General features: G+C 38.3%; 1 protein-coding gene across 5 annotated transcripts in view; it reads right to left on the bottom strand.

The window, feature by feature from the left end:
- Nucleotides 1-15,650, bottom strand: part of MAGOHB (mago homolog B, exon junction complex subunit) — a 17,202-nt gene extending 1,552 nt beyond the window's left edge. Inside the window, exons 1-5 of one of the 5 annotated variants that reach the window (XM_045073078.1) lie at nt 15,502-15,650; nt 13,018-13,076; nt 11,987-12,097; nt 9,522-9,604; nt 7,503-7,852 (exon numbers count right to left, since the gene is read on the bottom strand). In XM_045073078.1, coding sequence (XP_044929013.1) covers nt 7,753-7,852; nt 9,522-9,604; nt 11,987-12,097; nt 13,018-13,032 — 309 coding nt within the window. In that variant the 5' untranslated portion in view covers nt 13,033-13,076; nt 15,502-15,650 and the 3' untranslated portion in view covers nt 7,503-7,752. Of the gene's footprint in view, nt 1-7,502; nt 7,853-9,521; nt 9,605-11,986; nt 12,098-13,017; nt 13,121-14,277; nt 15,041-15,091; nt 15,272-15,501 lie in introns of those variants that run through there. The other 4 variants (XM_004755853.3, XM_004755857.3, XM_004755860.3 and 1 more) reach the window with 4 other exon arrangements.

Here is a 15,650-nt window from a genome sequence, read left to right as displayed (position 1 = left end):
GTACAAACACAGCTACTGAGTGTTCTGACCACTAGGACCAGGCTAGGTTACCCTGCTGTGGTTTGGCCCTCAGCTGATGCCCTTCAGTCCCCAAAGCAACCTTTTTTTTTTTTTTAAGATTTTATTTATTTATTGGACAGAGAGAAATCACAAGTAGGCAGAGAGGCAGGCGGGGGGGTGGGGAGCAGACTCCCCACCAAGCAGAGAGCCAGATTCAGGGCTCGATCCCAGGACCCCGAGATCATGACCTGAGCGGAAGGCAGAGGCTTAACCCACGGAGCCACCCAGGCGCCCCCGACACACACAAAGCGACCTTAATCTCTGATCACCACTTTGTCTTCATGTGCAGGCAGTCAGCTGAAATACCTCCCAGATGCTAATTTAATTCAATAATATAAGCAGAGCTTCATGGGTTGGATCTGGACACCTCAAGAATACCAGCTGCTGGACATTTTTTTTTTCTTTACTCCAATCCTGGATTGGCTTTGTTAATCTCAAAACAGAGAAAGATCCTAGCCCTCTATCCTAATGCCGAATATAAATAAATTGATAGATGATAGATAGACAGACAGATGATAGGTAGATAAAACAACTGCTGAGAGAATCAGGGAGTAGGGATGTGAGCAGTATTAATGGTGATCGGAAAGGTGGCAGAGAGAGACATTGTCATTTATTGAAGGACCCACTGTATGTATAACCTTATCAAAACCTCCCCACGCTGATAGCTATTTAGTATTGCCCCCATTTTATATATGAAGAAACTAATGTTAAGAAGTTCATTGACTTGCCCAAAGACATATTATTGCTAGTTCTTGATCCATGTTTAAATCAGGCTCATTAAATATTGAGTATTATTGAGGTCCAAGGTTCAAATCTTCCCTAGATGTAAAAATGTCAACAAGTCACTCCCGATTGAGACCCCTTCCTCATATGTTCAATAAGAATATCACTCACTTCATAAGCTTGGGAGAATTCAATGAGAGTAGCAATAGATAGGATTTCTCAGACTTCAAAACACACAAATATTCATTTTTTTCCCTCTTTCTCCCAAGGTTCTATAAATAGTGCAAGTGCTAGGACAGCAAAGTAGAAATCCTGACAGGCTGAGCTGGTTTCTCTGTCCTCATGTCAGGCTTGGAAGAGAGGAGTGGGGAGGGGCAGGGGGCACATGAATACAGTTGAGGAGCTGGAAATATGTGGCAGCATAGTGCCACCTTCATTCTGTGACCTCAGACCCCGTTACTCACACCTTACTGTCCAATGCAGTCACTAGTAATGCTGAGCCTTTATTCTGTTTTGATTTCCATCCTTAGAGCTGATGGGAGCGAGGGAGTCAGTTCCCATGACGCACGCTGGCCAGGTACAGAACACTGTTTTACGCCACCATAGCTGTCTATCCTCTGTAAGCTGAATACCACGTCTGTCTGGTTTATTCGTAACTGCAGCACAGACAAGACATGGGATGCTGACATGTGCACTCAATGAACAAGATGGAGCAAGTGAAGAGGAATTGGTTTCACTCTTATGTAGACCATAAGGAATAGCGCAGAGGACCACAGAGGAAGGGAGGGAAAACTGAATGGGAAGAAATCAGAGAATGTGACAACCCGTGAGAGACTCTGGACACACGGAAACAAACTGAGGGTTACAGGGAGGAGTGGGGGTGGAGGGATGGGGTGCCCAGGTGATGGGTATTAAAGAAGGCATGTGTTGGGTTGAGCCCTGGTTGTTATACCCAACTAATGAATTGTTGAACACTACATCAAAAACTAATGGAACACTTACTATATGCTGGCTAACTGAACATAATAAAAATAAAATGAAATAAACTATAATTTCTGAAATTTTTTAAAAAAAGGAACTGACTAGAAAATCTGATTTTTCAGTTTTAGAGAAAAGCAATGGAGATGAATGATTGGGTAAGCAAATTGTGTAGCAGCTCCCTCCAAGCTCTAGTTATTTGGTTTCTTTGTTACTAATCTCGAATTTCTGAAGAGGCAAAACTCTTCTTAAAGAAGACAAGCAGCATCAGATAGTGGTTGCACTGACTTCAGGTGGCACTAACTGAAACTCCTAGCATGGCCCTTTGATCAAAGCAGCACAAAATGGGAAGCACCAAACTTCATCTGAAAAACCACTGGTTCATGAAACAGAAAGATGAAAAATTTGAAAAATATTTTCAATGTTCCTGTACTTCGTCGTCTAAATTCACTTATGTGCAAGACACACATAACACATACACACTACGAATATATAAAGCATGTAGTTATTTACTTCTTAGCTGTTTTGCTGTAAAAGCCTGTTTTCATTTGGGAAACCACACATTGTACCCCAACCATTATTGACCAATTATTAACGTTGTCAACTAGCTTAGCTCACAGCTTCTAGTCACACCTTCAAACTTTCTGGTAACACCTCAAACCTCAGTGGCTTATCACTTCACAGCAGCATGCTGTTCTTCCACTTCAGACCAAAGTGAAAGATATCTAGAGGCAACATCAGCCTCTACGGAAGGATGGTCTGCATCCCTCTAAGAGGAGTACCTCACCTCACCAGGTTCCCACCTCCACAGTTAGACTTCATACCTAAACTTTAGGGCACTGAGCAATGCTAATTCTCTGGTCTTTGATGTAAAAAAAACTCAAAAGACCTCATTTGAGGTTTCTTGTTCCTCTAACTAGCTACCTCATCTGCCCTTGTCTTTACAATAAAATCGGCTCTAATGTTCTGGAGGTAAAATCCTTTATAAGGGCCCAACTTCCCTCTAGCAGTCTATCAAACAATACCCATCCTTCCTCCAATTTCTAAATAACTAAATGAGAAGACCAACTCAGGAAATAAGCTTGAAAAAATTATGGCAAAAAAAGGACTTCAGGGGCCACATGGACTCTCTGCCACTAAAGGTAACCTGTCTACTCACAGGTGGAAAAGGAAAGTTAAGTCTGCAAAGTAGGGGCATAATTGAGATTTCTGATGTTTCAGTTAGTGTTCCCTCCACTATTTTACATGGTTTAGACTCTGAACTTACCCTCAAATCATTCATTTACCTGTTGTTTATTTTTTCATTAAATTTTGTGGACATTCTATTCTAGCTCATTACCATATGATAGGAAGCCAATTATTAAAATAATCAAAAAACTTGATGATCACCCAAAACCTACACATAGATTTTTACAGGAGCTTTATATAATTGCCAAAACCTGGAAGCAACCAAGATGTCTTTTACTAGATAAGTGGATAAGCAGAGGTCCACCCAAGCAATGGAATATTACTCAGTACTAAGAAGAAATGAGCTATCAAGTCATAAAAGACATGAAGGAAATTTAAATATGTAAGTGAAAGAAGTAAAAGAAGTCAATCTGAAAAGGCTATATATTGTATAACTCCAACTATATGACATTATGGGAAAAAAACTGTGGAGACAATACAAAGAGTAGCAGTGATGCTAAGGGTTGGTGATGAGGGTACGGAGATATGGATAGAGCACAGAGGAGTTTTAGGGTAGTGAAAATACTAGCTGTGATACTATAAAAAAGGATATATGTCATTATACATTTGCCTAAACCCACAGAACAAACACTGCCAAGAGCGAACCCTAATGGAAACTCTGGGCTTTAGGCAATGATGTGTCAATGGAGGCTCATCAAACACAACAAATGTACTATTCTGGTGGAGGCTAAGCATGTGTGCAGGCTGGAATATATGGGAAATCTCTGTACCTTCCTCTCCTTTCTCTGTGAACCTAAAATTGCTCCCAAGAAAGTCTTTTAAAAAACTACAGGAATCAGTACTTGAACTTACAGCACAATCCATGTTCACAAGTCTCATATATTTCAAAACAGAATAATCTAATAACAGGATATACAAAATAAAGAATCTCAGCTATCATTCAATTTATATTAAAACTGTCCATATGAATATAAAGCCAGCATCATTTGGTAAAATACCTGCCTGTACTTTTTTTTTTTAAGATTTTATTTATTTATTTGACAGAGACAGACAGTAAGACAGGGAACACCGGCAGGGGGAGTGGGAGAAGGAGAAGCAGGCTTTCCAAGGAGCAAGGAGCCCAATATGGGCTCAATCCCAGGACCCTGGGATCCTGACCTGAACCGAAAACAGATGCCTAATGATTAAGCCACCCAGGTGCTCTACCCATCTGCACTCTTAACTATAAGAAGCAGAGGCACAAACCTCAGAAACTCAAAATAAATTAAATTAAATGGTGGAGGCAGGCAGATCATCCGGATTCTCAACAGTCCTCTCTGCTGTCCCATTAGCTACTGCTTTGTTTGAGCAAAGTTACAGTGCTCTACTTGAGAAATTAGGATCACAGCTGGACCACATCCAAAAGACACATCTTTATCCAAGGTGTCTGAATATACAACTCTGGCAGGAGTATGGGCCTATGCAAAGTTCATGGTGACTGAAAGGCTTTCCATAGCAGCAGAAATGAACCTCTTCCCCTTCACACTAATTTACAGAGACAAAATAATCTGATGGCAGTAAGTACAAAAGACAACCACCTCAATACTTTTACAAAGCACTGACTCTATGAAAAATATTGTGCTAGATGCTAGGAAACAACACTCCATCCCATAAAGGGGCCAAAGGAACGATGGGCACAAAACCAATACCTGGAAAATAAGTTTTGATTATTGCTTACAGGGTGAGGGGGAAGGGAATGTGTATCTGCTGACCTGAGTGCTATAACCTTCCAGTTTCATATAAAACTAGTATTATACAAAATTTTAGTGGTCATTGTCCACCAACGGCTTATAATCAATTAAGAGCCAGTTCAAACAAGATATTAGAAAATCAGAGACAATATAAAATATTTATCTTGATGATGTAGCCTCCAATCTTGGTTTGAATCTAAGAAACTCAGTAGACAGTGGAGACAGACAAAACAAGTCAGCATGAAAGAGAAGTCAGAGAATGAAGACACATCAGAGAATGAAGAACTTTCTCCCAACTTTGCTCCATCTTGATCATCTTACTCACTCAATGTCTTACTGAGGAGCCACAGAATGGTTATTTGGAGGAGCAACCAAAAATTGTGGCCCCACAAGAGACACATGAAAAAGTGCTCCACGTCACTCGGCATCAGGGAAATACAAATCAAAACCACAATGAGATACCACTTCACACCAGTCAGAATAGCTAAAATTAACAAGTCAGGAAATGACAGATGCTGGTGAGGATGCAGAGAAAGGGGAACCTTCCTACACTGTTGGTGGGAATGCAAGCTGGTGCAACCACCCTGGAAAACAGCATAGAGGTTCCTCAAAAAGTTGAAAACAGAGCTACCTTATGACTCAGCAATTGCACTATTGGGTATTTACCCTAAAGATACTAACGTAGTGATCCGAAGGGGCACGTGCACCCGAGTGTTTATAGCAGCAATGTCTACAATAGCCAAACTATGGAAAGAACCTAGATGTCCATCAACAGATGAATGGATAAAGAAGATGTGGTATATATACACAATGAAATACTATGCAGCCATCAAAAGAAATGAAATCTTGCTATTTGCAATGATGTGGATATAACTAGAGGGCATTATGCTTAGTGAAATAAGTCAATCAGAGAAAGAAAACTATCATATGATCTCCCTGATATGAGGAAGTGGAGATGCAACATGGGGGGGTTAAGAGGGGAGGAGAAGAATCAATGAAACAAGATGGGATTGGGAGGGAGACAAACCATAAGTGACTCTTAATCTCACAAAACAAACTGAGGGTTGCTGGGGGGAGGGGGGTCAGGAACGGGGGCTGGGGTTATGGACACTGGGGAGGGTATGTGCTATGATGAGTGCTGTGAAGTGTGTAAACCTGGCGATTCACAGACCTATACCCCTGGGGATAAAAATACATTATATGTTCATTAAAAAATTAAAAATTAAAAAAAAAAAACACCATTTTCAGCTAATCAAAACCTAAGAGAAGTTGGTGCCTATCCTGTAGATATCCACCGAAGGAGTTCTTCATGCAGAAGGAAAAAATCCTAGGTGGAAGAATGTAAATGGAGGAAGTAGTAAACAGTAAAGGGCAAATATATGGTTAAAAATAAATAATATGGGTTATTTAAAACAAAAAACAAAACAAAACAAAATTGTGGGCCCACAAGATCAAAGAGTAAACATTTCTCCCTTTCTCCTTGAGGTTGACATCTAAGTGTAAGAAAATTACAATGTGATTTGACATTGCATATCCATCAAGGTCTACAACTTGAAGAGAAATGTTTATTTCCTGAAGAGACCTGGAGGTGATAACCAGTATAGTCTTGCACAGTGAGATCAGGTGACTTTTTAGGACAAATCTTGAGGATGGCCATGGATGTTCATGCAGTGTCAAAGATCAGACAGGACTCCATGGCAAACAGGCTGCCAAGACAAGCTCTAGAGCTACAATATCTGAAGGGTAGACACAGGGCACACTGACTATCAAAATTTAATCAAATTAAATAGCAATAAAAAAAAGAGTGGTTGGTTAACAGCAATTACACCATTTTATTCTTACGTGAAAAATTAACAGGACATGATCTAGAATAGACTTACTTCAGTAAAAATAGTTAAAGAACTGAATTGACAGATGGGTATTCATTTTACATTCTTATAACTTCTATGCTTGAAATTTTTCATAATAAAATCTTGAAAAAAGTTTAATAGGACTATAAATTCAGTTATACTAGCCACATCTCAAGTACTTAAGTTGCCACGTGTAGTAGTTAGTGGCTACCTTATTGGTCGACAGATACAGAACATCTCTATTATGTCAAAGAAGTTTATTGGACAGACCCACTCTAGAACCAAGCTCAGGAAACTGGCAAACCTTCAGAGATCAATTCTTCCCAATAAGGTCAGTCCTGACATCCCAGGGCAAGTGAACTATCACTACTAGGAGATGGGAGATTAACAATCCCAGGGCAATAGTTACTACCAGGGGAAGTTAATGAAAGAGGTTGCAGGAAACTGAGAATCATAAGTTGAGCCATGCTCTTAATAGTGCAGATACACACACACATGCATTAAAGTCTCGATTTTAAATAACTTGTAATGCTGAGAACTCATTTAATTCCTACAGAAACATAAAATATATTCTGAAATATCTTATAGACAAAAATCTACTGTCAAATAAGGAATAAGGGTATAATAGAAGATGTATTTCAACTGGGGTGCTGACCTGACTCATAACTCTTTAGACAATTACTTATTATACCAAAAATATTTAAATTTTAAGAATTCCTGAGGGGTTTGGGATACATGTGAAAAATCCAGAATCTTCTGTAAACAACTTCTATAGGCACCAAAAAAATTACAGACCATTAGGTAAGAAGACATCTGCAATTGCCTTTAAACGATGAAAATCTGGCATCACATTTCTGCCTGAAAGAACTTCTACCATAGGATGTACCTACTAGAACAATTCTTTATTACCTTAAAGTGAATAAAAAGACTTAGCCTTCTGAAAAAGAAGAAAACAAAAAACCCACTCTCCATCCAGGCTTTGATATGTTTTATTACAGCAAACTTTCAACAAAAGGTTGCTTTTATTTACAGAATTTCATGTGTGAGAACTATCCAGACCACTTGGACCCAAGCTGAGAATAACCATTAAGCCTGTTTATGTATTTTCTTATTGTTAGTTGGCATACAAAAAAAAAAACCTTCACATTTATAAAAATCCCAAGAGTGTATATGACAAACCCATCCCTTAATTAAATATAAAAACAGCTTCAAAAACATACAATTTAGATTGGTTTAATCTTGAAATGTAATCCAATAAGACTAAAAACTAAACATTTCAGGTCCTGCACCAAATAGTAAAATACTCGAAGGCCTTCAGGATCCCTAAAATTTAAAAAAGGTAAAAGTTACTTTTTTTTGTTCCTAAGATGAAACATAATTTTAAAGTCAATTCCCAAAAACAAAACACACACCAAAACAAAAGAATTCAGGAGAAAGGAAGGATCTGCTGAAACTAAAATGAACATACTGATCACCATTTGTCTTTTCTAAAAAATATATAAATCTCTTCACTAGTAATAATAATTTTATATTAGTATTTATTTCCTTATAAAAAAATAGCTATACATAGTAAGAATGTATAAAGCAGGTAAAATTATAAAGATAGAAAAAAATAATCCTCATAATACTATAAAATGTCATTCCCCACAGGATAACTATAAATATTTTGGCATTTCTCTATTTTCATACATAAAATCATTCCCTGTGCCCTTTTTAACATTATTTTCCCCTCTTTATAACACACATCTTCCCCCATGTCCATCACCCAGTTACCCCTCCCCCACCCCCAGCAACCATGAATTTAAAATGTTAGCAGCTTCATGATGGAAAGAACACTGGGTATTATAGAAGACTGATGAATCAGTCTACCTCTGAAACTAATAATATATTATATGTTAATTAATTTAATTTAAATAAAAATAAATTTTAAAAAATGAAATGTTAGCAGTTTTTGATGCATAATTACCAAACCGCTTCCCAAAAAACCCTGTACCAATTTTAAATCCCAGTTAGGGTATGAACACCACATCCTCATCAACTGTGGGAAAATCATCTTGATAATTCAAAAGTATCTGACTGATCTTTTAGAAACACAGTCTTTTGTATCCAATAGTTACTATGCATTCATTCCTTTTTTCCTTCCTCTAATAAATATTTACAAAGCACTTCTTGTGTGCCAGGCACTGTGCTAACTTTGGTGACATAACAAGGTTCTCACGAAATTCACATTTAAACCAGAAAAGCAAACAAGTAAGTTCTTACAATTTAAAATGACAGAGCACTAAGAAAACATTTTGAGGCACACGAGTAAGAAGTGGAAGCACAGAAATTTGGGGGGCAAAAACAATAGTATGTCCTACAAAGGCCCAAAGGAAACAAACTTGGGAAGACAGAAGAAGCTAAAAGCACATTTAAGTTATACTGATTTTCTTCAATTTCGCACATTAAACTCAAGGAGGAGAATGATGCAATATTAGGCTAATGAGGCTGATATAATCCAATAAGGATTTCTTTTAAATTTTATGAAACCCTACCCAGATTTTTAACCAAAAACAGCTATTAAAATTTGCCCACTTGTTATGAAGTGGTCAGATTAAATTTTTTTGACAATCAGAAAAATAAACTGCTAATCACTTTGACAGGAAGTCTTTAATGACATAAACGTCAGAATTATATCTGCAGAATAAACTGATTAAGTGGCCACTGAAATAATCCTAGAAAACTGGCTACTGTTCTAAAATGAGCCTCTCAAATCAATTATGTCAATTTTTTTTTTAGATTTTATTTATTTGTCAAAGAAAGAGCACAAGCAGGGGAGCGGCAGGCAAAGGGAGCAGGCTCCCCGCTACCCCACTGAGCAGGGAGCTGGATGTGGGATTCAATCCCAGGACCCTTGGATCATGACCTGAGCCGAAGGCAGAAGCTTAACTGACTGAGCCATACAGACATCTCTAAATTACATCAATTAGTTAAAATACTTTAGCATACTTACTTTGACTGATTTACATCAATAAGAGAACCTATTTTGGATGTGGTAAAAGAAATGTGTTCATCTCCAATTACAATTTCCAGCTCCTGAAAAAAATAAAATAGATTGCTGTAGTTAATGTAAAACTCCACCTCAATGGTGTCTAATCCTTGTTACCAAGAGGTCCCAATTTAGCTGCAAGTTTTCCAGCAGTCAGAGAGGAGGGGAAAAAAAAAAAAAAAAAAAAGGAAAGAAAAGAAAAGGAGAAGGAAACAAATGGAAAAGAATGATAGACATAAACTATGTCTGTAAAATAAAAACCTCATCAACTGCTCAGGAGTCCCCAGTATTAGGATCAACCAAGAATAGCTTTCCAGAAATCTCAGAAAGAAGACACCATAAATATGAATGATATATGTAAGAGTACACACAAATATTTCTTAAATCAGTAAAAACTAAAGATACAACTTTGAAGCACAATTGTGTAAATATGGGTATAAACCTATTTTTAATAAATAAATACAAGCACATTTAATCTTTCTATCAGACTTTATAAATAAAATGTGTAATACTAACAGCATCGCTTTGGCATCTACTAGGTAGGAGATCCTGCCATTAAGGACTTTACAAACATACTCTGTAAGCCCTAAGACATCCTTCTCAGAGTATTTTATAAATGCACAATACCAGACGCATAAAGCATAGGGAAAAAACAATGATGTATTTACAACCATGAGTAAGCAAAGGTATTGGTATTTGAATCCTCGGCTGTTAAGACTGAAAGACACCTTGGTTTGACTTCACAAAGCACTGAAAATTAAGACCTAGGGGCACCTGGGTGGCTCAATGGGTTAAGCCTCTGCCTTCGGCCCAGGTCATGATCTCAGAGTCCTGGGATCAAGCCCCACATTGGGCTCTCTGCTAGCAGGGAGCCTGCTTTCCCCTCTCTCTCTGCCTGCCTCTCTGCCTTCTTGTGATCTCTGTCTGTCAAATTAAAAAAAAGAAAATTAAGACCTAGTAAAACAAATATGACACACTGTAGTCATTCCTAGTGTGCCATAATTATTGAAGAAATATTTTTCTAGATTTTATTTGCAAATCTAAAACCAATAATTAAGTGTCTATGTCTACAGTGATTTACCGAGTTAAATAACAAATGCCAATAAAGATGATCTTAGCTCTGTACTTCATTACGAGACCTAATTATGTACAGTTTTTGGCACATAAAAAACAGAGACTAACTAACGCTCTCAAAGGATCAAAAAATCTTTGACTCAAAGATCCAATAGATGATTTCTGGAACATACCTACCCCTCCCCACTAAGACACATGAACATATCAAAAACTAGATGAAAATACTGGGTTCTCCCTGAGTCTAAAAGAGATTAAAGGTTTACTGCTGTTATCTGTTTTTTAGTATGTATGTACTTATTGCAACAAACAAACCGAGATTTAAATTTACTTTTTAGAAGTATTTACAATGCAGAACATAAATTCTGTTAACTCTACCTTTGCTTTCCTAAATGCTTCCTCAAACAGAAGAGGAGTTAAGTGACTGCTACAGGATGTCACCATTTATTTGATTTCTCCACATTTTTGCCGAGTCAAAGGGGATATTAAGTATAATCCTCAGGAATATACAAAAGTGAAATTAAGTGTTTCTTCCTCCAGGAGATATATCTCATTTCTTTAAGAGTTGAAAAAAACCCAATCAAACTGTCTCTCTACAAAGTGAAATTAAGCCTTCAAACTTCTCCAAAAGCCCTTTGAGAAACATTAATTACTCCATAGGGAATAGGAGGCAAAAGTAATGGTCAGTTTGAACAGAGAAACCAATCAAATCCTTCTCTGGGCATAAGGGTGCAAGTAAAGAGTTCTCAACATTATGAAAACCAAGAAGGTGAAATTCTACAGTCAATAAGAATCCTTTCGGGATGCCTGGGTGGCTCAGTTGGTTGGGCAGCTGCCTTCGGCTCAGGTCATGATCCCAGCATCCTAGGATCGAGTCCCACATCGGGCTCCTTGCTCGGCAGGGAGCCTGCTTCTCCCTCTGCCTCTGCCTGTCATTCTGTCTGCCTGTGCTCTCTCTCTCTCTCTGATAAATAAATAAAATCTTTTAAAAAATAAATAAATAATAATCCTCTCTTGAATTTCACAAACAGCTGTAGTTATTCCTAATAGAAGTAATTAATATTCAATAGCAATTATCCATAACAGGAAAACATCCTAACTTTAACTGGTGAGGCTACAGAGAAGACTGGTCAGAGAGAAGTCTAAATTTAGAGCTCTGTACTGACTCTTTTCCTATTCAGAGGCAGTACAGAAAATGAGACCAAGTAAAATAAAATTAAAGAGTATTTAATTGGGTGCCTACTAAATGAAAAACCAAAGAATCAGTGAGGATCTATGCTAAATAAATAAGGAGAAACATAAAAATTATATCACCAATTTCTACCATGTGTGCACATGAAGAACCACTGAATACAAACCTGTCGGCCAACTCTGTCAGGGGGAGGCCACAATGCATCATCTTCTTTTGTAATTTCACTGTCATCAATAATCCTCTTCAGTTCCTCCATTACACTCTTGTGCACATAAGCCTGAGAATAAATTACAATAAAAATTCTGCAATGTATATTACTTCCCACAATTCCTCGAATGAAATAACATACAAAGTGACAAACCCTAAATATTCAAAGAGACTGCCACAGAAAAATCTAATACTGATACCAAAATACAAGATGGGAGAGAATCACTCATCCTTAAGATTTTATTAACTCGCTTTCCCTCTCCTTTAATATGTATTTGTCTCCAAATTTAAAAAAAAAAAAAGATAAGTTAAATAGCCCCTTTTTAAAACCCTGGATTTTGCCTTTATAACATGGGACTCAAATACCTCTGAATAGTTAACAATGATAACAGAAAATCTGTGAGGCAAACAGATACAAGTAGACATTACAGTGACTGCTCTGAACTTTTTCTTACCCCTAACTTTTGAGCCTTTCATTTAAAATTCATACTGTGTTTAAATCTTGATTATTGGGCACCTGGATGGTTCAGCTGGTTAAGTGACTGCCTTCAGCCCAGGTCATGATCCTGGAGAACCAGGATTAAGTCCCACCTCAGGCTACCTGCTCAGCAGGGGAACTGGTTTACCCTCTGACCCTCCCCCTTCTCGTGTTCTCCCTCTCCCTCTCTCATTCTCTCAAATAAATAAATAAATAAAATCTTTTTTTAATAAATAAATAATCTTGACTATCAATTAATGTAAGCAGGGATTGGGATAAAAAGACAAAACTAAGGAGGAAATGAATGAAATTATATGTTCAAAGGTGGGACAACTTAATATATTCAGATTGCTTCTTTGGCATTACACATGCTACATTTAGATCTAATTTAAATGGACTCCTTTTTCTATCTATAAATTGGCTTCTTTACAGCAATACAACTTTTGTAAATTCTTAAGACATGAAGAAAATGGTCTAAGTGTAAAAAAATAAAACAATTGAAAAGAACTTACCTCCTTTCTGATCATGACATCATTTTTGTAATTGCTGTTGTTGGCATATCTAAGCTTTCCTGTGGGGAGCGGAAAAAAATTCACTCTATAACAGCAAAAACTGCTAAAAAAATAATAAAGATATGACATTGTAAGCAATTTCAAAGGTAAAGACTGTTTTACAGTACTACTTTTATTAATATTTCCACCTTTTAACATAAGATCAATGTTAGCTAGACCTGTAAACACTCAAATATTTGTTGGTAAGAAGTTGGCTACAACTGAAGTCAGTCATTTTCAAAACTTTCATGCTTTCAATAGAATTTTTAAATATTCAACATAATTTTTAAATATTTCATACCCTCAATATAATTTAGTATAAGAGGAAGGTCATTTTTAAGGCACATTTGCTTAAGCTATGTCATGAACTAGACAGGGAACCTGAAAAGGAACTAACATTTCTTTTAAAGCCTATGTTATATATCTGTATTGGCCCTAAGTGATTTACCCAGAAAATTAATTTAATCGGTAAAACAACCCTTAAAATGTTTTATTCTCTCATCTACTCACACTTGAGAGAACAAAGTTAAGTAACTTGCTCAGGGTCAAAAAGATTCATCTCTAGGTCTACTTTCTTCCAATACTCGTGTTTTCCCCAATACTTCAAAATGTTCTTTTAATTACTTCCTTCAAATTAATATATGTATACAATACAGCAATGCCACTATTTTAGCACTGTGACTAAGATGCACACGAACTATGTACTGCTTCTAGTTGGCCTAATGTGATGCTTCTCTACTTTTTTTTTTTTCACTTTCACAGAACTTTGTCCAAAGCTTAATACACCAGTTAACATCCACACTGTTTTTATGACTAGGTTCATGTCTGCATCACCCTCCAAGACATAACTCCTTCAGAGAAATTAAAGAGACTTACTCATTATTGTACCCTCAATTTTTGTACTTATGTGTTGCCCTGCACATAACACACACTCAAAGAATGCTCACAAAGCTCTCAAAAGTCTATGCAGGTGAACTGTCCTTATTATAAGCAGAGTTCAATCTACAGTAACTCTCTAAAGAGAATTAGGGCTCTCAAATGATAGAATATCCTGCACCTACTTGTCAACACACAATTCCACCTCACCCTTTGCTCATGATGCTTTCAGCAGTCTGAATGTTTTTTTTCCCCCTCGAAGGCCAAGAAAATACCTATTCTCATTTCAAGGCTCACCTTGAAAGAGGGCTTTCACTACTTACATTATGATGATCTCAAACCCACCTTTGCTCCACATTTTTTTTGGCACCTATTTTTGGCATTTTGGAGACAGTCTTTGAGATGCTAGTCCACCGTCTTCCCGATGCTGGCCTCTCCGAAATAAATTCCTTTCTTGTCTCACCACCAGTAGATTTTCTGCCTTTGGATTTTGTCAGCTGTGAGCCCCCAGTACGGTGTTTGAGAACCCCAGAGCATCCCTGCGCACCAGCTACAATTTCAACTGCTACCTTCCCTAGGAAGCTTTCTTTGACTCCTACATGTACCCCTAACTATTTTCCCCTTTTTATTCTTATTGCATCCTATGGGGAACGACTATATTTAAGCACCCTACACTTATTTTTCTACACGCGGAGCTCCCTCCTGCAGAGTAGGTATCACTCCTTTTCCTAGACACGTGGCCTTACATAGAGCGTCTGCCTGAATACAATGATTGAATGGGAGTCCGAAAATTACCGGTCACCGGAAGACTTTAAGCATCCATTGCGCAACAGCGGGGTGGGACGTTCTTTAAAGTGTTCAAGAATGACGTCAAGTAACCCAGACGGTGTGCTGAAAGTAGGATTCTGATTACCCTATGTTCAAGTTTCCAGGATCTGGCAGGATTCGATTTTCTGAATTCACTTACAACCAACTTATGCTTCTGATAGTCTTCGGTTCGGATTTACTTTGGCTCTAGCAGTGACCTCAGTCCCCACTGTACACCTGCAAGCCACTGAAACGGGTTCACTCCACCCGCCTTCTCCGCGTCCGCTCCGCCCCGCTTCCCCTAGCCGCGCACCGCGCTAGACTGCGGCCGCAGCACCCCTCCTCTGCTCACCGTCTGGCCGAAACTCGAACTCCAGAAACTCGTGTCCAAACTTGCCCTTGTGCCCTACATAGTAACGCAGGTAGAAATCGCTGGCCATCGACATTTTTGCCCCGCTGAAGCCAGCCCAAGGCCCGGCCAACTTGCCGCCGGGCGCCTGGCAGTGACGTCATCGCCCGGGATTAATGCGTCACTGCGGGCGCGCCTTTCGGGTCCCAGGTCACCAAAGGAAAGCGGGAAGGTAGTTTCCCATTATAGAGGGTTGGAGGCGCCAGGGCGAGAGGAATGTTGCTTTACTGGGGTTGGAAGAACATTTTTCCCCCCAAAATTAAACAGGTCCGATTATATTAGTAAAACACAGAAGTGTGAAAATGTGAGCGCATTTTTTATGGGTTTAGAATTAAGGTTTTCAAGTCGCTTACTTTTCGGGTCTCATTCTCGCGGCATCCTGTCCTCACGAGGTGGGTGTGGCCTCGGTCCCCTTTAACTGGTGGAAGGAGAAAGAGAAAGCCCAGAATCCGAATGGTTGACCTGGAATATCACCCTTGCCTCCAGTTAGATTCCTGACCGG

This window comes from Mustela putorius, unplaced genomic scaffold (assembly GCF_011764305.1).
Source record: "Mustela putorius furo isolate JIRA1106 unplaced genomic scaffold, ASM1176430v1.1 tig00537227_pilon_pilon_pilon, whole genome shotgun sequence".
Taxonomy (NCBI): domain Eukaryota; kingdom Metazoa; phylum Chordata; class Mammalia; order Carnivora; family Mustelidae; genus Mustela; species Mustela putorius.
This window is presented reverse-complemented; position numbering and strand designations above follow the sequence as displayed.